The 20,569-nt window shown below is 49.6% G+C and overlaps 1 protein-coding gene across 15 annotated transcripts in view; it reads right to left on the bottom strand.

Moving 5' to 3' along the window:
• LOC124044213 (POU domain, class 2, transcription factor 1-like) overlaps window positions 1-20,569 on the bottom strand; it is a 39,688-nt gene that overhangs the window by 6,661 nt on the left and 12,458 nt on the right. For 2 of the 15 annotated variants that reach the window (XM_046363768.1, XM_046363766.1), the window contains exons 2-13: window positions 11,978-12,055; window positions 8,516-8,607; window positions 7,054-7,149; window positions 5,349-5,531; window positions 4,955-5,041; window positions 4,297-4,426; window positions 4,038-4,129; window positions 3,761-3,937; window positions 917-1,058; window positions 650-795; window positions 370-561; window positions 46-151 (exon numbers count right to left, since the gene is read on the bottom strand). In XM_046363768.1, coding sequence (XP_046219724.1) covers window positions 46-151; window positions 370-561; window positions 650-795; window positions 917-1,058; window positions 3,761-3,937; window positions 4,038-4,129; window positions 4,297-4,426; window positions 4,955-5,041; window positions 5,349-5,531; window positions 7,054-7,149; window positions 8,516-8,607; window positions 11,978-12,055 — 1,521 coding nt within the window. Of the gene's footprint in view, window positions 1-45; window positions 152-369; window positions 565-649; window positions 805-916; window positions 1,059-3,760; window positions 3,938-4,037; window positions 4,130-4,296; window positions 4,427-4,954; window positions 5,042-5,348; window positions 5,532-7,053; window positions 7,150-8,515; window positions 8,608-11,977; window positions 12,056-12,622; window positions 12,723-20,569 lie in introns of those variants that run through there. The other 13 variants (XM_046363765.1, XM_046363760.1, XM_046363776.1 and 10 more) reach the window with 10 other exon arrangements.

Genomic DNA, 20,569 nt, shown 5'->3' on the forward strand with positions numbered 1-20,569 from the left:
GCTTGATTCCCAGCTAAATATCATCCTGTCCCTTTCCCTGTGCACCTGTGAAGGTCAGGCCAGACACGCTGGTGCTGTTGAGAGGCATCACTGGGTTTACAGTCAGTGTGGTCGGTGTGTTACTGGTCACAAGGCTGGCCGTACTGGCCACCTGCAACAGGGAAGGAGAAGGAGAGGGGTTGAACATGGAATAGGAAAAAACACTTTGCGTGTGTGTGTGTGTGTGTGTGTGTGTGTGTGTGTGTGTGTGTGTGTGTGTGTGTGTGTGTGTGTGTGTGTGTGTGTGTGTGTGTGTGTGTGTGTGTGTGTGTGTGTGTGTGTGTGTGTGTGTGTGTGTGTGTGGTACATGCCAGTGTGTGTTGTCCATACCAGAGGGATCGTAGGGGTGAAGATGGTTTTGATGGGGCTACTTCCTGTCCCGGTGTTGCTATATCCACCGCTAGGGGGGTTGATCCTCTTCTCTTTCTGCCGGCGGTTACAGAACCACACCCGGATCACCTCCTTCTCCATGTTGAGCTGGTCGGCGATCATGGTTATCTCCTCAGAGGTAGGTTTTTGGTTCTGCTTGAAGAGGGCAAAACCCCAGGGATTCCCTTTCAGTATTGGGGCAGTTCCTGAGAGATAATCTAGAATATGAAATGTCACTCACTTCCAGAAATCTCTTTTCTAAGGCCAAACGGATGTTGGTCTCGATGCTGGTCCTCTTCTTGCGTCGGCGGTTCAGCCCCTCCATACCCAGGCCAGGGGAGCCCAGGGCACTGGGGCTGGACAGGGCCTGGTCAGACGACAGATTGTCTGCATAAACAGCACCGCGACAAAGGACAGGGACAAAAGTAAAGACCAGGTATATGTACGTACACAATACAGTACACAATACAGCACACACACAGGGCTGGCGGTCAGCTCAGGGACAAACCTGCATCGTTGAGCCACTTCTCCAGCAGTGGCTTCAGCTTGCACATGTTCTTAAAACTCAGGTTCAAGGCCTCGAAACGGGAGATGGTGGTCTGGCTGAAGTCGTTACCGTACAGCTTGCCCATAGCCAGGCCAACATCTCCCTGGGGGAGACAGAGAGAGGGTAAGGGACAGCTCTGCTGTTATCATACAAACCTTCCTCTAGCTCCCTGACAACCCCAACCACACACACACACACCCTTCCAACAGCTCCCTGACAATCCCAACCACACACACACCATCCTACAGCTCCCTGACAACCCCAACCACACCTTCCTACAGCTCCCTGACAACCCCAACCACACCTTCCCACAGCTCCCTGACAACCCCAACCACACACACGCCTTTCTACAGCTCCCTGACAACCCCAACCACACACCTTCCTACAGCTCCCTGACAACCCCAACCACACACACCTTCCTACAGCTCCCTGACAACCCCAACCACACACACCTTCCTACAGCTCCCTGACAACCCCAACCACACACACACACACCTTCCTACAGCTCCCTGACAACCGCAACCACACACACAGTCGTACAGCTCCCTGACCACCCCAACCACACACACACACCTTCCTACAGCTCCCTGACAACCCCAACCACACACACACACCTTCGTACAGCTCCCTGACAACCCCAACCACACACCTTCCTACAGCTCCCTGAAAACCCCAACCACACACACACCTTCCTACAGCTACCTGACAACCCCAACCACACACACACCTTCCTACAGCTACCTGACAACCCCAATCACACACACCTTCCTACAGCTCCCTGACAACCCCAACCACACACACCTTCCTACAGCTCCCTGACAACCCCAACCACACACACCTTCCTACAGCTCCCTGACAACCCCAACCACACACACCTCTTCCCACAGCTCCCTGACAACCCCAACCACACACACACCTCTTCCCACAGCGCCCTGACAACCCCAACCCCAACCACACACACACCTCTTCCCACAGCGCCCTGACAACCCCAACCCCAACCACACACACACCTCTTCCCACAGCGCCCTGACAACCCCAACCACACACACACACACACACACACACACACACACACACACACACACACACACACACACACACACACACACACACACACACACACACACACACACACACACACACACACACACACACACTACAGCTCCCTGACAACCCCAACCACACACACCTCTTCCTACAGCTCCCTGACAATCCCAACCACACACACACACCTCCCTACAGCTCCCTGACAACCCCAACCACACACACACACACACCTCTTCCCACAGCGCCCTGACAACCCCACACACACACACACACACACACACACACACACACACACACACACACACACACACACACACACACACACACACACACACACACACACACACACACACACACACACACACACACACACACACACACACACACCTTCCTACAGCTCCCTGACAACCCCAACCACACACACCTTCCCACAGCTCCCTGACAACCCCAACCACACACACCTTCCCACAGCTCCCTGACAACCCCAACCACACACCTCTTCCCACAGCGCCCTGACAATCCCAACCACACACACACACACACACACACACACACACCTTCCTACAGCTCCCTGACAACCCCAACCACACACACACACACCTTCCCACAGCTCCCTGACAACCCCAACCACACACACACACACCTTCCCACAGCTCCCTGACAACCCCAACCACACACACACACACACACACCTCTTCCCACAGCGCCCTGACAACCCCAAACACACACACACACACACACACACACCTTCCTACAGCTCCCTGACAACCCCAACCACACATTCCTGCAGCTCCCTGACAACCCCAACCACACACACACCTTCCTACAGCTCCCTGACAACTCCAACAACACACACACACACACCTCTTCCTACAGCTCCCTGACAATCCCAACCACACACCCTCCTACAGCTCCCTGACAACCCCAACCACACACACACACCTTCCCACAGTGCCCTGACAACCCCAAACACACACACACACACACCTTCCTACAGCTCCCTGACAACCCCAACCACACATTCCTGCAGCTCCCTGACAACCCCAACCACACACACACCTTCCTACAGCTCCCTGACAACCCCAACCACACACACACCTTCCTACAGCTCCCTGACAACCCCAACCACACCTCTTCCTACAGCTACCTGACAACCCCAACAACACATACACCTCTTCCTACAGCTCCCTGACAATCCCAACCACACACCCTCCTACAGCTCCCTGACAACCCCAACCACACACACCTTCCCACAGCTCCCTGACAACCCCAACCACACACACACCTCTTCCCACAGAGCCCTGACAACCCCAACCCCAACCACACACACACACACCTCTTCCCACAGCGCCCTGACAACCCCAACCCCCCACACACACACACACACACACACACACACACACACACACACCTTCCTACAGCTCCCTGACAACCCCAACCACACACACACCTTCCTACAGCTCCCTGACAACCCCAACCACACACATACCTTCCTACAGCTCCCTGACAACCCCAACCACACACACACCTTCCTACAGCTCCCTGACAACCCCAACCACACACACACACCTTTCTACAGCTCCCTGACAACCCCAACCACACACACACCTTTCTACAGCTCCCTGACAACCCCAACCACACACACCCACCTTCCTACAGCTCCCTGACAACCCCAACCACACACACCCACCTTCCTACAGCTCCCTGACAACCCCAACCACACCTACAGCTCCCTGACAACCCCAACCACACACACACCTGTGTGAAGCCCAGTTTGATGCGTCTCTGTTTGAAGGTCTTGGCAAACTGTTCTAGCTCCTCCAGGTCACTGGGCTCCTCCAGACTGGGCGTGGCCAGGCGTTTAGGGGGCGAGGTCTGGCTGTGGGCCAGAGGCTGGATGGGCGTGGCTGCTATCGTGCGGGTTGGAGTCGCTGGCTACATGACGGGAGATGGGGTGTGTATGGGGTTAGACAAACTAAACATGGTTTAAACTGGAAAGGTTTGAAACATAGTAGCCGTATCTGTAGTGTCTGACCTGTGTGGAGAGCGTGATGCTGGGATGAGTCTGCAGGAGGTTGGCTTGGCTTTGAGGTAGTTGAGTTAGAAGACTCTGGCCTTGCAGGAGACCTGTTGAGGGAATAATGGAGAACTTTTAAGAGGCATAAAGGGAGGGTGAGAGTATATGTGCGCGTGCCTGTGTTTGTGTTCGTGTGGGTGTATCTGCTTGCGTGCGTGCGTGCGTGCGTGCGTGCGGAGTGTGTGTCCGTGCGGAGTGTGGTGTGTGTGGTACATACTCTGCTGGCCCTGTGGTGACTGTGAGATGATGAACTGGCCAGGCTGCAGCTGGGTAGCGATGTGGTGGCCAGGCTGAACTAGGACAAACTGGGGCATGGTCAGGTTCTGCTGCTGCAGCTGTTGTAACTGCTGAACGTCCTCACACACACCAGGAGAGGAGCACACATTACTACAGGTATACACAAATCACTTCATGCTGTTGTTGTTCATCTCACACAAACATGGAGCCTTCGTATCTAGAGGTAAAACAGTATTAACAAGCAGGCTATAGTCCTAAAAGGTAAATATATGCCATTTAGCAGACGCTTTTATCCAAAGCGACTTACAGTCATGTGTGCATACATTCTACGTATGGGTGGTCCCGGGGATTGAACCCACTACCCTGGCGTTACAAGCGCCATGCTCTATCAACTGAGCTACAGAAGGACCACCGGTAAGAGTGGTAGAGTGGGCTTCAAAGGTCTCCCTTTTAGCTTCATACTGCAGAGATCAACAGAGGAAGGTTCTCATCAAGCTTCCACATGGAGATCAAGTTCTAATGTGCTACAGGAAAAAAAACACACTCATTCCTACTACACTGTTTTACAGATGTACCACTACAGTTACATTATACAGGTCCAGTCATTCATGTAACAGTGATTTAAAAAGGAGTACTACAGGTAGGTAACTGCTGAAGGTCGCCATCTCATAGGGGTATCCCAGCTGGCTTAGCTGGCCTGGAAGATGGGTAGAACCAGAGGGAATCTGAGGGGGAACGATGTGAACATTACCTCCAGAGCTCCATGGTTCCTGCATATTCAATTAATGATGACACTGTGGTTGGTATATGATATATATAGTGGAACAGTATTGGGTTTGACATCATTACATAGTTTTTTATTTATTTCACACCCCATTCTAGAGGTAGCAGGATACTCTGCCCCCTGCAGATTCCATCTAGCCCTAGTGATGATGTGGTGTGTTTGTGTGTGTCTACCTGTCTCTGTGTGTGTGCCTGTGTGTGTGTTTGCGCACATGCGGGTTCTCGTGTGTGTGTGTGTGAATCTCTTACAGAGGTGATCTGGATGGGCTGGGACAGGGGCAGTTGTGTGATAGGGGTGGCTGCAGAGGCAGAGATGCTGGCCCCCGTAGTGCTGCTCTGCTGGCTGGCTGACTGCTGCTGCATGGCTGCTGCTAGGAGCTGGGCCTGGGCCTGTTGCAACAACAACTGCTGCTGCGCTGGAGACAGGGTCAACTAAAGAGAGGAGCAGGGGAGAGGAGAAGAAGAGGTAAGAGAGAGGAGCAGGGGAGAGGAAGAGGTAAGAGAGAGAGATGAGGACATGGTAGAGTGGGAGAGGAGAGGAGGGCAGAGAGAAAGAGGGAGATAGAAAGCGAGAGGAGGACATGGTAGAGTGGGAGAGGAGAGGAGGGCAGAGAGAAAGCGAGAGATGACATATTGTGGGGAGAGGAGGGCAGAGAGAAAGAGGGAGATGGAAAGCGAGAGATGACGTATTGTGGGGAGAGGAGGGCAGAGAGAAAGAGGGAGATAGAAAGCGAGAGATGACGTATTGTGGAGAGAGGATAGGAGGGCAGAGAGAAAGAGGGAGATAGAAAGCAAGAGATGACGTATTGTGGAGAGAGGAGGAGGGCAGAGAGAAAGAGGGAGATAGAAAGCAAGAGATGACGTATTGTGGAGAGAGGAGGAGGGCAGAGAGAAAGAGGGAGATAGAAAGCGAGAGATGACGTATTGTGGAGAGAGGAGGAGGGCAGAGAGAAAGAGGGAGATAGAAAGCGAGAGGAGGACATGGTAAAGTGGGAGAGGAGAGGAGGGCAGAGAGAAAGGGGGAGATAGAAAGCGAGAGATGACGTATTGTGGAGAGAGGAGAGGAGGGCAGAGAGAAAGAGGGAGATAGAAAGCGAGAGGAGGACATGGTAAAGTGGGAGAGGAGAGGAGGAGGGGGGCAGAGAGAAAGAGGGAGATAGAAAGCGAGAGATGACGTATTGTGGAGAGAGGGTAAAGTGGTGTGAGAAATAAAGAGACAGCAGGGAAGAAGAGAAACAGTAGTTTGTCCTAACTATTTATTTCAAAAGTCAAAGGATGTTCACGTTTCAAATGAATACAACATCAAGCAGTACATGTGATGCAGTGACGGAGTGTCCAGGGGCCAAGAGATGGAGAGAGGAAAGGACTCGTGCTTTTGGACAGAAGATGACTTTGCTGTGAAGCCTTACTGGATGAAGACGTCACAGCCACTGGCTGTCTGACCCTCAGGTCACATGTGAGGACATGCTGGCAATGTGACAGCAACAGAATGATCACGGATGAGCATGACACCTGGGCTCACGCACACACACGCACGCACAGATGGTACCAGGGTAATGCGTGTCAGGGGAGTTGACATGATCTGCATGCACAAGCAGGTTATACTCCACACTGATCATAACAGGAATTAATGGGATGCATATGATAGGTAGATCAATTCCCATCCAATCTTTATATGAATCACTGGTCACTAAGGAGAGGAAACAAGGAAAATAGTACTTGGACATAACAACACCCTCTCTCTCTGTGTGTGTGTGTGTGTTCTTCTCTTTATCAGCCTTGATCTAAGAACAGTGAAAGCATCATGGTGGACGATGCCTTAACGGGCATTTGTTGTTCTTTCAGATCAGGGCAGATGAGGAAGATGAGACAAGAAGGCCATAGAGATCCATCACATTACAGACAGACAGATGAACTGACAGGCAAGCAGGCAGGCAGACAGCATGCCACTTACTCCAGCTATCTGTCCCCCAGCCAACATGAGCTGGGCCTGAGGCAGCACCCCCTGCTGGACGGAGGTCGGAATTGCACCCGAGTCTTCTGACTTGGACTAGAAGCAGAGTACATAGCATAACCTTATATAGGATAAACTCATATAGGACAACCTCATATAGGATAACCTTATATAGGATAACCTTATATAGGATAACCTTATATAGGATAAATATAGGATAAACTCATATAGCATAACCTTATATAGGATAAACTCATATAGCATAACCTTATATAGGATAAACTCATATAGCATAACCTTATATAGGATAAACTCATATAGCATAACCTTATATAGGATAAACTCATATACCATAACCTTATATAGGATAAACTCACATAGCATAACCTTATATAGGATAAACTCATATAGCATAACCTTATATAGGATAAACTCATATAGCATAACCTTATATAGGATAAACTCATATAGCATAACCTTATATAGGATAAACTCATATAGCATAACCTTATACAGGATAACCTCATGTTTTATTTAATTAACCTTTATTATATATGATAACCTCATATAGATAGGATAACCTTCCCAGAAGACATGTCATATAGAAACAGACTCGTGGTACAGTCACCTCCTGATTAAATGTAAACTCTGACTGTAAACTGAGTGCAATACTCTTTTCCAGTCCGAATAGATCTGTATTATTTTAGGTTTAGTCCAGTCTGGAGACGTTGCATTTATCACAAGTCGTCAGTTCTCTGTACACCATATCGGTATGTTTTTAAATAAATAATGATGTTGACTGCTACTTATTGTATACAGAAGCCAAAAACCTAGTTGTTAGATTCTTGATTAGAGAAAGACCCATTCTTTACTTTTCAACCTTGGAGTGTAGAAGAAGTGGAAAACCATCTACACACCAAGACAAAATAACACACTCCCACTGACAGATATCCACAAACACAGGATACTAGGTAACCTATTGGGGCGCCAGGGTAGCCTAGTGGTTAAGAGCGTTGGACTAGTAACCAGAAGGTTGCAAGTTAAAACCCCCGAGATGACAAGGTACAATTATGTCGTTCTGCCCCTGAACAGGCAGTTAACCCACTGTTCCCAGGCCGTCATTGAAAATAAGAATTTGTTCTTAACTGACTTGCCTAGTAAAATAAATAATAAAAAATTGAAGGGAGGTGGGTGTTTGAAATGTACTGCAGCCCACAGAGAACAGTGAGAGGAAGGAGAGAGGGAAGGGAGGGGGTGAGTAAAGAAGTTAATCAATTAAAAAAAAAAAAAGTTATGCAGTGCATGTGAATTCTGCATAGATTTGCATATTCTCCGCCATCTGTTTCCAAGCAACCGCAGAGCAGCTAATTAGCATACAGGATTGATTAATCTGCCTTGTTCCTAGCCGATACCGAGAGAGCCTAACTCATTTAAATGCAATGTTCCTGTGTGTCGCTGTTACCTGTTGGAGGAGAGCCTGTGTGTGAGCGTTGGTGATTGCGCTTGTGGTCTGAAGCGTCTGCCTCTGAAAGTCCAGTCCATTCGTTTGGATTTCTGAGAACAGAAAAGCAATCAAGTCATCAGACGAGGAAAATAATAGCACTCTCACCCCCCCCCCAGATTCACATGGCACTCTCTTACGCCCCAGTTTCACATAGCACTCTCACCCACCCCCCTTTCTCATAGCACTCTCACCCACCCCCCTTCACATAGCACTCTCACCCCCCCCTTCACATAGCACTCTCACCCCCCTTCACATAGCACTCTCACCCCCCTTCACATAGCACTCTCACCCCCCTTCACATAGCACTCTCACCCCCCTTCACATAGCACTCTCACCCACCCCCTCTTCACATAGCACTCTCACCCCCCTCTTCACATAGCACTCTCACCCCCTTCACATAGCACTCTCCCCACCCCCTTCACATAGCACTCTCACCCCACCCCCCTTCACATAGCACTCTCACCCCACCCCCTTCACATAGCACTCTCACCCCACCCCCCTTCACATAGCACTCTCACCCCCCTTCACATAGCACTCTCACCCCCCTTCACATAGCACTCTCACCCCCCCCTTCACATAGCACTCTCACCCCCCTTCACATAGCACTCTCACCCCCCCCTTCACATAGCACTCTCACCCCCCTTCACATAGCACTCTCACCCCCCTTCACATAGCACTCTCACCCCCCTTCACATAGCACTCTCACCCCCCTTCACATAGCACTCTCACCCCCCTTCACATAGCACTCTCACCCCCCCCTTCACATAGCACTCTCACCCCCCTTCACATAGCACTCTCACCCCCCCCTCACATAGCACTCTCACCCCCCCCTTCACATAGCACTCTCACCCACCCCCTTCACATAGCACTCTCACCCACCCCCCTTCACATAGCACTCTCACCCCCCCCTTCACATAGCACTCTCACCCACCCCCCTTCACATAGCACTCTCACCCACCCCCCTTCACATAGCACTCTCACCCACCCCCCTTCACATAGCACTCTCACCCACCCCCCTTCACATAGCACTCTCACCCACCCCCCTTCACATAGCACTCTCACCCCCCCCCTTCACATAGCACTCTCACCCCCCCAGATTCACATGGCACTCTCTCACCCCCCCCAGATTCACATATCACTCTCTCACCCCCCCAGATTCACATAGCACTCTCTCACCCCCAGATTCACATAGCACTCTCTCACCCCCCCCCAGATTCACATAGCACTCTCACCCCTCCCCCAGATTCACACAGCACTCTCACCCCCTCCCCCAGATTCACATAGCACTCTCACCCCCTCCCCCAGATTCACACAGCACTCTCACCCCCTCCCCCAGATTCACATAGCACCCTCACCCCCCCAGATTCACACAGCACCCTCACCCCCCCCCAGTTTCACCTAGCACTCTCTCACCCCCCCCCCCCAAGTTTCACCTAGCACTCTCTCACCCCCCAGTTTCACCTAGCACTCTCTCACCCCCCCCCAGTTTCACATAGCATTCTCTCACCACCCCCCCAGTTTCACATAGCACTCTCTCACCCCCCCCCCAGTTTCACATAGCACACACAGGTCAGCACGTGTGAAAATAATGCACACACTGACATAACACAAGCACTGAAGTAACACAAACACCGCCTTTCCTTCCAGTTCTCTGCTGCCAATGACTGGAGCGAACTACAAAAATCACTGAAGATGGAGACTCATATCTCCCTCACTAACTTTAAGCACCAGCTGTCAGAGCAGCTCACAGATCTCTGCACCTGTACATAACCCATCTGTAAAGAGCCCATCTGTAAAGAGCCCATCTGTAAATATCCCATCTGTAAATAGCCCATCCAACTACCTCATCCCCATACTGTTATTTATTTATTTAGCTCCTTTGCACCCCCGTATCTCTACTTGCACACTCATCTTCTGCACATCTACCATTCTAGTGTTTAAATGCTATATTGTAATTATTTCGCCACCATGGCCTATTTATTGCCTTACCTCCCTTATCTTACCTCATTTGCACTCACTGTATATAGACTTTTTCTATTGTATTATTGAGTGTATGTTTGTTTATTCCATGTGTAACTCTGTGTTGTTGTTTGTGTCGCACTGCTTTGCTTTATCTTGGCCAGGTCACAGTTGTAAATGAGAACTTGTTCTCAACTATCCTACCTGGTTAAATAAAGGTGTTCTCAACTAGCCTACCTGGTTAAATAAAGGTGTTCTCAACTAGCCTACCTGGTTAAATAAAGGTGTTCTCAACTAGCCTACCTGGTTAAATAAAGGTGTTCTCAACTAGCCTACCTCATTAAATAAAGGTGTTCTCAACTAGCCTACCTGGTTAAATAAAGTTGTTCTCAACTAGCCTACCTGGTTAAATAAAGGTGTTCTCAACTAGCCTACCTCATTAAATAAAGGTGTTCTCAACTAGCCTACCTGGTTAAATAAAGTTGTTCTCAACTAGCCTACCTGGTTAAATAAAGGTGTTCTCAACTAGCCTACCTCGTTAAATAAAGGTGTTCTCCACTAGCCTACCTCGTTAAATAAAGGTGTTCTCCACTGGCCCACCTGGTTAAATAAAGGTGTTCTCAACTGGCCTACCTGGTTAAATAAAGGTGTTCTCAACTGGCCTACCTGGTTAAATAAAGGTGTTCTCAACTGGCCTACCTGGTTAAATAAAGGTGTTCTCAACTGGCCTACCTGGTTAAATAAAGGTGTTCTCAACTAGCCTACCTGGTTAAATAAAGGTGTTCTCAACTAGCCTACCTGGTTAAATAAAGGTGTTCTCAACTAGCCTACCTGGTTAAATAAAGGTGTTCTCAACTGGCCTACCTGGTTAAATAAATGTGTTCTCAACTAGCCTACCTGGTTAAATAAAGGTGTTCTCAACTAGCCTACCTGGTTAAATAAAGGTGTTCTCAACTAGCCTACCTGGTTAAATAAAGGTGTTCTCAACTAGCCTACCTGGTTAAATAAAGGTGTTCTCAACTAGCCTACCTGGTTAAATAAAGGTGTTCTCAACTAGCCTACCTGGTTAAATAAAACAAAAAGTAGCCTCTAATTACAGCACAACAACAACTCACTGAACCTCTCATGCCGTTAGGTTGCTCCACACACACACACACACACACACACACACACACACACACACACACACACACACACACACACACACACACACACACACACACACACACACACACACACACACACACACACACACACACACACACACACGGCTGTGTGCAAAGTGCAGACCCCGGCATGTGTTCAGAGGGCAACAAAAAGGACCAAGGGTTTTCAAACAAAAGACCATTAAGTGAACTTCTAGCCTAATGAACCAAGGTCCTTTTGGTTATCCGTTTGTGACCAGTTGAAGGAGTTAGACAGGCAGAGCAAAGCAACGGCAGGTCACTGCAGGTAACTCACCTGTGTTGCCGTCCCCACTCCCACTCGGACTCTCCATTCCACATTTACTCCTTTCTGATGCATTACTCATTCTACAATCTGGAAGAGGCAGACAGAGAGAATTTTACTCGACGGTCATTGACCCTCTAAAATCGACGCCCCCACCATCCCATCCCAAAACAGCCCCTAAAGCCCACATCTTATAAAGATCGGATGTCTTCTACCCTGCTATAATGACACTAGACACATCCCACTCCTTCAACAGAGCATGATAATGTTTTCTAATAAACACACACACACACACAGTAATAGATGACTTGCATGTGCTCCTAAATATTTAGCTGTGTGACCTGGAATTTTAATGTAGGAGCACCAGTGCGCCTTGAAAATACCTCAAATATTTTCCATTTGTGCGCCTAAATTTCTTTGTGGGTGCCTACATTTTCCAACTTATTAGAAAGCCCCATTAAATACAGAGATAATCAACATCCTCAACCAAGCAAATGGCAGAGAAATAACAGAGACCATGGAGCATGCGTTTACATCCATAAAAGCTCAGCAAGAGTACATTTTTCCCCCTTTTGACTTGGTCCTTGATGATCTCTCTCTCTCATATACATACATCCGCATGCATACAAACACACTACATCTGACCCCACGACTCACCCACTTCTGGTGCCCCTTTATTTTCAAGCATGGTTGCAAAAGCTAGAGACAGCAGATAGGCTTGGTTCCTCCGTCAGGCTGTCCAGTCGGCACACTGCCCCTCCCACTCCTCCCTCTCTACTTTCCACTGGTCAGCGAGCTGAGTCCAGTACAACCACACACACACACACACACACACACACACACACACACACACACACACACACACACACACACACACACACACACACACACACACACACACACACACACACACACACACACACACACACACACACACACACACACACACACACACACACACACACACACACACACCTGAGATACAGCCTCAGTACTCCACGAAACCCAACAGGGTTTAGACTAACAGCTCTTTTTCTCGCTCTTTCTCTACCTTTCTCCTCTCTTTCCTTTGCAATGGTCTCCCTCTTCTTCTCCGACTCTCTCTCTGTCTCCTGTACGCACGAGGATTGTCACGACTACTGGAAAAGTTCTCTCTCTCTGGAAGGAAAAATAAACGATTGCAGCTGGCAGCTCTCTCCCCCTCTGCTCTCTCCCCCTCTGCTCTCCTCTGCTCTCTCCCCCACACTCTATAATGAAGTATAATCAGTATTCAGCTGATTAAAGCAGTATGCAAATCAAGCCCTGCCTCGTTAGCGATGCAAGGCTTTGAAGTTCTGCGAGTGACTCGTTTCACACCGGGCTCTGAAAGCTGTCTGCATAATTTAAAACCACCATAAATATGTATTATCTCATTAGCATATTAATTGGATGGCTTTTGGAGGATGATAAAAAACCAGGGGAATAGGAGAGGGGGAAAAAGAGATGGGCTCAAAACAGGCATACAGCGTAGGCTGGAGGGGGAGGGGAACAGAACAAACCCAATTACCGGCAGAATGCAAGCCACAGATTAATTAGCTAAGAGGGCCTGGTAAAAAAGGATGCGAAACAACTTCCCAGAATTCAGTATGAGGATTTTCGAGCGGTGGTCTGGGAACGTTGGTATGGACAGGTGGAGGGCGCTAATAGAACTAATAGACTGTCTCGGACTGCTGGTCCCAAACTCCCCCAGGAGACACAGAGACCAGGCCGAGCTATTAATGAGGGGTCTGTCATTACTGACCTATGGCATTCCACTCTGCACAACTACTGAGAGAAATAGAGAGAAGGGGGGCAACGGGTACTATCGGCTGTTTATAAAGCGTGTGACGATTAGCATATTTAGATTAGCTTTAAATTCCATTAGATGCGTTTTTCGCGTTCAGCTGGCTTCCCCCCCCCCTCTCTCTCTTTTTCAATTCAGTGTAGAAGAACATGCCGTGGAACATAATGTGGAGGACAGGCAGGCAGAGTGGGGCATCAAAGCAATGTTAGAATTCAATCTCTATTTTCTTCAGAAGGCCGATTTAGGCCAGGTTACAACACTTAAACCCTCTTTTTCAAAGCCACAGCAAGTATTTCTCACCACCAAATCTCCTACTGCTGGGGTGGATAGATCTCTGAAAAAGAGGGCACGAACGTGTGGATAGATCTCTGAAAAAGAGGGCACGAACGTGTGGATAGATCTCTGAAAAAGAGGGCACGAACGTGTGGATAGATCTCTGAAAAAGAGGGCACGAACGTGTGGATAGATCTCTGAAAAAGAGGGCACGAACGTGTGGCATAGCCTTGCTCAGAGAATCCTCAACAGAAAACTAAACCTTCTTCCCTTTCCTCTGCTCCCCAACTACAACTATTCCAACCACTCCTTCACAATATACTTCACACCATTGACCAGGACGAACAGAGACTGAACAAAGGACATGACAAATCAGACCTGAGGACAGTAGACAAACCAAACAGTAGTGATGCTGGGGCCTGGTCAGGACTAACCAAACAGTAGTGATGCTGGGGCCTGGTCAGGACTAACCAAACAGTAGTGATGCTGGGGCCTGGTCAGGACTAACCAAACAGTAGCCATGCTGGGGCCTGGTCAGGACTAACCAAACAGTAGCCATGCTGGGGCCTGGTCAGGACTAACCAAACAGTAGTGATGTTGGGGCCTGGTCAGGACTAACCAAACAGTAGCGATGCTGGGGCCTGGTCAGGACTAACCAAACAGTAGCCATGCTGGGGCCTGGTCAGGACTAACCAAACAGTAGTGATGCTGGGGCCTGGTCAGGACTAACCAAACAGTAGCGATGCTGGGGCCTGGTCAGGACTAACCAAACAGTAGTGATGCTGGGGCCTGGTCAGGACTAACCAAACAGTAGCCATGCTGGGGCCTGGTCAGGACTAAACAAACAGTAGCCATGCTGGGGCCTGGTCAGGACTAACCAAACAGTAGCGATGCTGGGGCCTGGTCAGGACTAACCAAACAGTAGCCATGCTGGGGCCTGGTCAGGACTAACCAAACAGTAGTGATGCTGGGGCCTGGTCAGGACTAACCAAACAGTAGTGATGCTGGGGCCTGGTCAGGACTAACCAAACAGTAGCGATGCTGGGGCCTGGTCAGGACTAACCAAACAGTAGCGATGCTGGGGCCTGGTCAGGACTAACCAAACAGTAGCGATGCTGGGGCCTGGTCAGGACTAACCAAACAGTAGCGATGCTGGGGCCTGGTCAGGACTAACCAAACAGTAGCGATGCTGGGGCCTGGTCAGGACTAACCAAACAGTAGCCATGCTGGGGCCTGGTCAGGACTAACCAAACAGTAGTGATGCTGGGGCCTGGTCAGGACTAACCAAACAGTAGTGATGCTGGGGCCTGGTCAGGACTAACCAAACAGTAGCCATGCTGGGGCCTGGTCAGGATTAACCAAACAGTAGCCATGCTGGGGCCTGGTCAGGACTAACCAAACAGCAGCCAGTGAGGGCAGTGAGCCAAGGAACCTTATGACTAAACATTTTCTTCAGAAGGCCGATTTACGCCAGGTTCCAACATTTAAACCCTCTTTCTCAAAGCGATAGAAAGTATGTCTCAACCACCAACTCTCCAATGTTTTTCTCAACCAAAAAGGCCATATCAGGTCGTTTTTGCTAATGACTCAAATGTCCTGCGTGAACCAGTTCTCAGAAAATGGTTCAATTAAAACAATTAAAATAATGGTTCAATTAGGGTGGAATATTGGTGCCTCTGAATAAGCCTGGCAGAATATAATATAATGGTACCAATCAATACAACATGTGGGCTTACATTTGTTGATGGAAAAAAACATCATAGAGATAACCAAGCTACAGTCTTCCTCCTTCCAAACCGGTACACTACTCTACCTCTCTTAAAACCCGAACAAAGAGAGAAAACAGAAGGGTTCAGAAACAAAAAGAGGAAAATATCAAAACACACATTAGAAGTAAGGAGAAAGGCACTTTATTTAAAACACAGTTGCTAGTGTCTTGCAAAAGCCAAATGTGGAGCGTGACCAATGCATTATGCAAATATTTGAGCAGAGAGAATTTTAAATAGGTAACTCATTAGCGAGGTTTTATTGAGAGTGAATATAACGGAGACATTCAACGTGACATGAGGCATAGCGAGCGCAGAATAATAAGTATATATTCAAATTCCACTGACATTTAACTTCACCCATGGTATGAAAGTCACGGCAACACTACAAGCTAAGTTCCCATTAATATCATAGTCGAGTCGAGCCTATGGGCCTAAACTTCTTTGTTGGAACAGTACTTAGCATGTTACAGTGTCTACATTAAGGCATTTCTCTGTTCTACAACTACGGTGACCAAATGTTTCTCCATTTGTCACAGGTAGGCTAGCTGTTGGTAGGCTGGTGCAACTCAAAAGTAAGTTGTTACCCCCCCCAAAAAATGTAAACAGAGGAAATGAGGAGCTATAGAATGTGTGGAAAAAGCAGAGGCCTGAGTAAGGATGTGTCTGATCCTATCTATCATGTATTTCTGTCCTCACTTTTGAGTAGGCTAGCTCATTTCAAGCAGGGCCACTGGCAACCCTGATTATAGTACATTCTAAAAGATACCTGAACTACGCTATATATTTTCTCTGGCTTTGCTATATTTGATATTTGTACAAAAAACGAATTTATTGGAAGAACTGTGCCGATGCCAACTTTGATAACAGAATTACAGTAAAATCCCCCTCGGGTTTTAATACGACCACGTTGTCAAAAATTCGCTCTGAATTCAAATTCAAAGATTTCTGCATAAAGGGGCGGCAGGGTAGCCTAGTGGTTAGAGTGTAGAGGCGGCAGGGTAGCCTAGTGGTTAGAGTGTAGAGGTGGCAGGGTGGCCTAATGGTTAGAGTGTAGAGGTGGCAGGGTAGCCTAGTGGTTAGAGTGTAGAGGTGGCAGGGTAGCCTAGTGGTTAGAGTGTAGAGGTGGCAGGGTGGCCTAGTGGTTAGAGTGTAGAGGTGGCAGGGTAGCCTAATGGTTAGAGTGTAGAGGTGGCAGGGTGGCCTAGTGGTTAGAGTGTAGAGGTGGCAGGGTGGCCTAGTGGTTAGAGTGTAGAGGTGGCAGGGTAGCCTAGTGGTTAGAGTGTAGAGGTGGCAGGGTAGCCTAGTGGTTAGAGTGTAGAGGTGGCAGGGTGGCCTAGTGGTTAGAGTGTAGAGGCGGCAGGGTAGCCTAGTGGTTAGAGTGTAGAGGTGGCAGGGTAGCCTAGTGGTTAGAGTGTAGAGGTGGCAGGGTAGCCTAGTGGTTAGAGTGTAGAGGTGGCAGGGTAGCCTAGTGGTTAGAGTGTAGAGGTGGCAGGGTAGCCTAGTGGTTAGAGTGTAGAGGCGGCAGGGTAGCCTAGTGGTTAGAGTGTAGAGGCGGCAGGGTAGCCTAGTGGTTAGAGTGTAGAGGTGGCAGGGTAGCCTAGTGGTTAGAGTGTAGAGGCGGCAGGGTGGCCTAGTGGTTAGAGTGTAGAGGTGGCAGGGTGGCCTAGTGGTTAGAGTGTAGAGGTGGCAAGGTGGCCTAGTGGTTAGAGTGTAGAGGCGGCAGGGTGGCCTAGTGGTTAGAGTGTAGAGGCGGCAGGGTGGCCTAGTGGTTAGAGTGTAGAGGCGGCAGGGTGGCCTAGTGGTTAGAGTGTAGAGGCGGCAGGGTGGCCTAGTGGTTAGAGTGTAGAGGCGGCAGGGTGGCCTAGTGGTTAGAGTGTAGAGGCGGCAGGGTGGCCTAGTGGTTAGAGTGTAGAGGCGGCAGGGTGGCCTAGTGGTTAGAGTGTAGAGGTGGCAGGGTAGCCTAGTGGTTAGAGTGTAGAGGCGGCAGGGTAGCCTAGTGGTTAGAGTGTAGAGGCGGCAGGGTAGCCTAGTGGTTAGAGTGTAGAGGCGGCAGGGTAGCCTAGTGGTTAGAGTGTAGAGGCGGCAGGGTGGCCTAGTGGTTAGAGTGTAGAGGCGGCAGGGTGGCCTAGTGGTTAGAGTGTAGAGGCGGCAGGGTGGCCTAGTGGTTAGAGTGTAGAGGTGGCAGGGTAGCCTAGTGGTTAGAGTGTAGAGGCGGCAGGGTAGCCTAGTGGTTAGAGTGTAGAGGCGGCAGGGTAGCCTAGTGGTTAGAGTGTAGAGGCGGCAGGGTAGCCTAGTGGTTAGAGTGTAGAGGCGGCAGGGTGGCCTAGTGGTTAGAGTGTAGAGGCGGCAGGGTGGCCTAGTGGTTAGAGTGTAGAGGTGGCAGGGTAGCCTAGTGGTTAGAGTGTAGAGGCGGCAGGGTAGCCTAGTGGTTAGAGTGTAGAGGTGGCAGGGTAGCCTAGTGGTTAGTGTAGAGGCGGCAGAGTAGCCTAGTGGTTAGAGTGTAGAGGTTAGCCTAGTGGTTAGAGTGTAGAGGCGGCAGGGTGGCCTAGTGGTTAGAGTGTAGAGGCGGCAGGGTGGCCTAGTGGTTAGAGTGTAGAGGTGGCAGGGTAGCCTAGTGGTTAGAGTGTAGAGGCGGCAGGGTAGCCTAGTGGTTAGAGTGTAGAGGTGGCAGGGTAGCCTAGTGGTTAGTGTAGAGGCGGCAGGGTAGCCTAGTGGTTAGAGTGTAGAGGTTAGCCTAGTGGTTAGAGTGTAGAGGTGGCAGGGTGGCCTAGTGGTTAGAGTGTAGAGGTTAGCCTAGTGGTTAGAGTGTAGAGGTGGCAGGGTAGCCTAGTGGTTAGAGTGTAGAGGCGGCAGGGTAGCCTAGTGGTTAGAGTGTAGAGGTGGCAGGGTAGCCTAGTGGTTAGAGTGTAGAGGTGGCAGGGTAGCCTAGTGGTTAGAGTGTAGAGGTGGCAGGGTAGCCTAGTGGTTAGAGTGTAGAGGCGGCAGGGTAGCCTAGTGGTTAAGAGTGTAGAGGCCGCAGGGTAGCCTAGTGGTTAGAGTGTAGAGGCGGCAGGGTAGCCTAGTGGTTAGAGTGTAGAGGCGGCAGGGTAGCCTAGTGGTTAGAGTGTAGAGGTGGCAGGGTAGCCTAGTGGTTAGAGTGTAGAGGTGGCAGGGTAGCCTAGTGGTTAGAGTGTAGAGGCGGCAGGGTAGCCTAGTGGTTAGAGTGTAGAGGTGGCAGGGTAGCCTAGTGGTTAGAGTGTAGAGTGTTATTCTGTTATTCTCCTCCTGTTTCACAGCAGAGCTCAGTAGAGTTCAGTACAATACAGAACAGTAGAGTTCAGTGCAATACAGCAGAGTAGAGTTCAGTGCAGTACAGCAGAGCATAGTAGAGTTCAGTGCAGTACAGCAGAGCATAGTAGAGTTCAGTGCAGTACAGCAGAGCATAGTAGAGTACAGTGCAGTACAGCAGAGCATAGTAGAGTACAGTGCAGTACAGCAGAGTGCAGTACAGCAGAGTACAGTGCAGTACAACAGAGCACAGTAGTTCAGTGCAGTACAGCAGAGTAGAGTTCAGTGCAGTACAGCAGAGCACTCTAGAGTTCAGTGCAGTACAGCAGAGTAGAGTTCAGTAGAGTACAATACAATACAGAACAGTAGAGTTCAGTGCAATACAGCAGAGTAGAGTTCAGTGCAGTACAGCAGAGCATAGTAGAGTTCAGTGCAGTACAGCAGAGCATAGTAGAGTTCAGTGCAGTACAGCAGAGCATAGTAGAGTACAGTGCAGTACAGCAGAGCATAGTAGAGTACAGTGCAGTACAGCAGAGTAGAGTACAGTGCAGTACAACAGAGCACAGTAGTTCAGTGCAGTACAGCAGAGTAGAGTTCAGTGCAGTACAGCAGAGCACTCTAGAGTTCAGTGCAGTACAGCAGAGTAGAGTTCAGTGCAGTACAGCAGAGTAGAGTTCAGTGCAGTACAGCAGAGCACACTAGAGTACAGTGCAGAGAGAGAGAGAGAGACAGAGAGAGACTAGTGGTTAGAGTGTAGAGGTGGCAGGGTAGCCTAGTGGTTAGAGTGTAGAGGTGGCAGGGTAGCCTAGTGGTTAGAGTGTAGAGGTGGCAGGGTAGCCTAGTGGTTAGAGTGTAGAGGTGGCAGGGTAGCCTAGTGGTTAGAGTGTAGAGGTGGCAGGGTAGCCTAGTGGTTAGAGTGTAGAGGTGGCAGGGTAGCCTAGTGGTTAGAGTGTAGAGGCGGCAGGGTAGCCTAGTGGTTAGAGTGTAGAGGTGGCAGGGTAGCCTAGTGGTTAGAGTGTAGAGGTGGCAGGGTAGTCTAGTGGTTAGAGTGTAGAGGTGGCAGGGTAGCCTAGTGGTTAGAGTGTAGAGGTGGCAGGGTAGCCTAGTGGTTAGAGTGTAGAGGTGGCAGGGTAGCCTAGTGGTTAGAGTGTAGAGGTGGCAGGGTAGCCTAGTGGTTAGAGTGTAGAGGTGGCAGGGTAGCCTAGTGGTTAGAGTGTAGAGGCGGCAGGGTAGCCTAGTGGTTAGAGTGTAGAGGCGGCAGGGTAGCCTAGTGGTTAGAGTGTAGAGGCGGCAGGGTAGCCTAGTGGTTAGAGTGTAGAGGTTGCAAGTTCAAATCCCGAGCTGACAAAGTACAAATCTGTCGTTCTGCCCCTGAACAGGCATTTAACCCACTGTTCTTAGGCCGTCATTGAAAATAGGAATTTGTTCTAAACTTACTTGCCTAGTTAAATAAAGTTAAAATAAAAAACATAA

Source organism: Oncorhynchus gorbuscha, linkage group LG09 (genome assembly GCF_021184085.1).
Source record: "Oncorhynchus gorbuscha isolate QuinsamMale2020 ecotype Even-year linkage group LG09, OgorEven_v1.0, whole genome shotgun sequence".
In the NCBI taxonomy this organism is placed as follows: domain Eukaryota; kingdom Metazoa; phylum Chordata; class Actinopteri; order Salmoniformes; family Salmonidae; genus Oncorhynchus; species Oncorhynchus gorbuscha.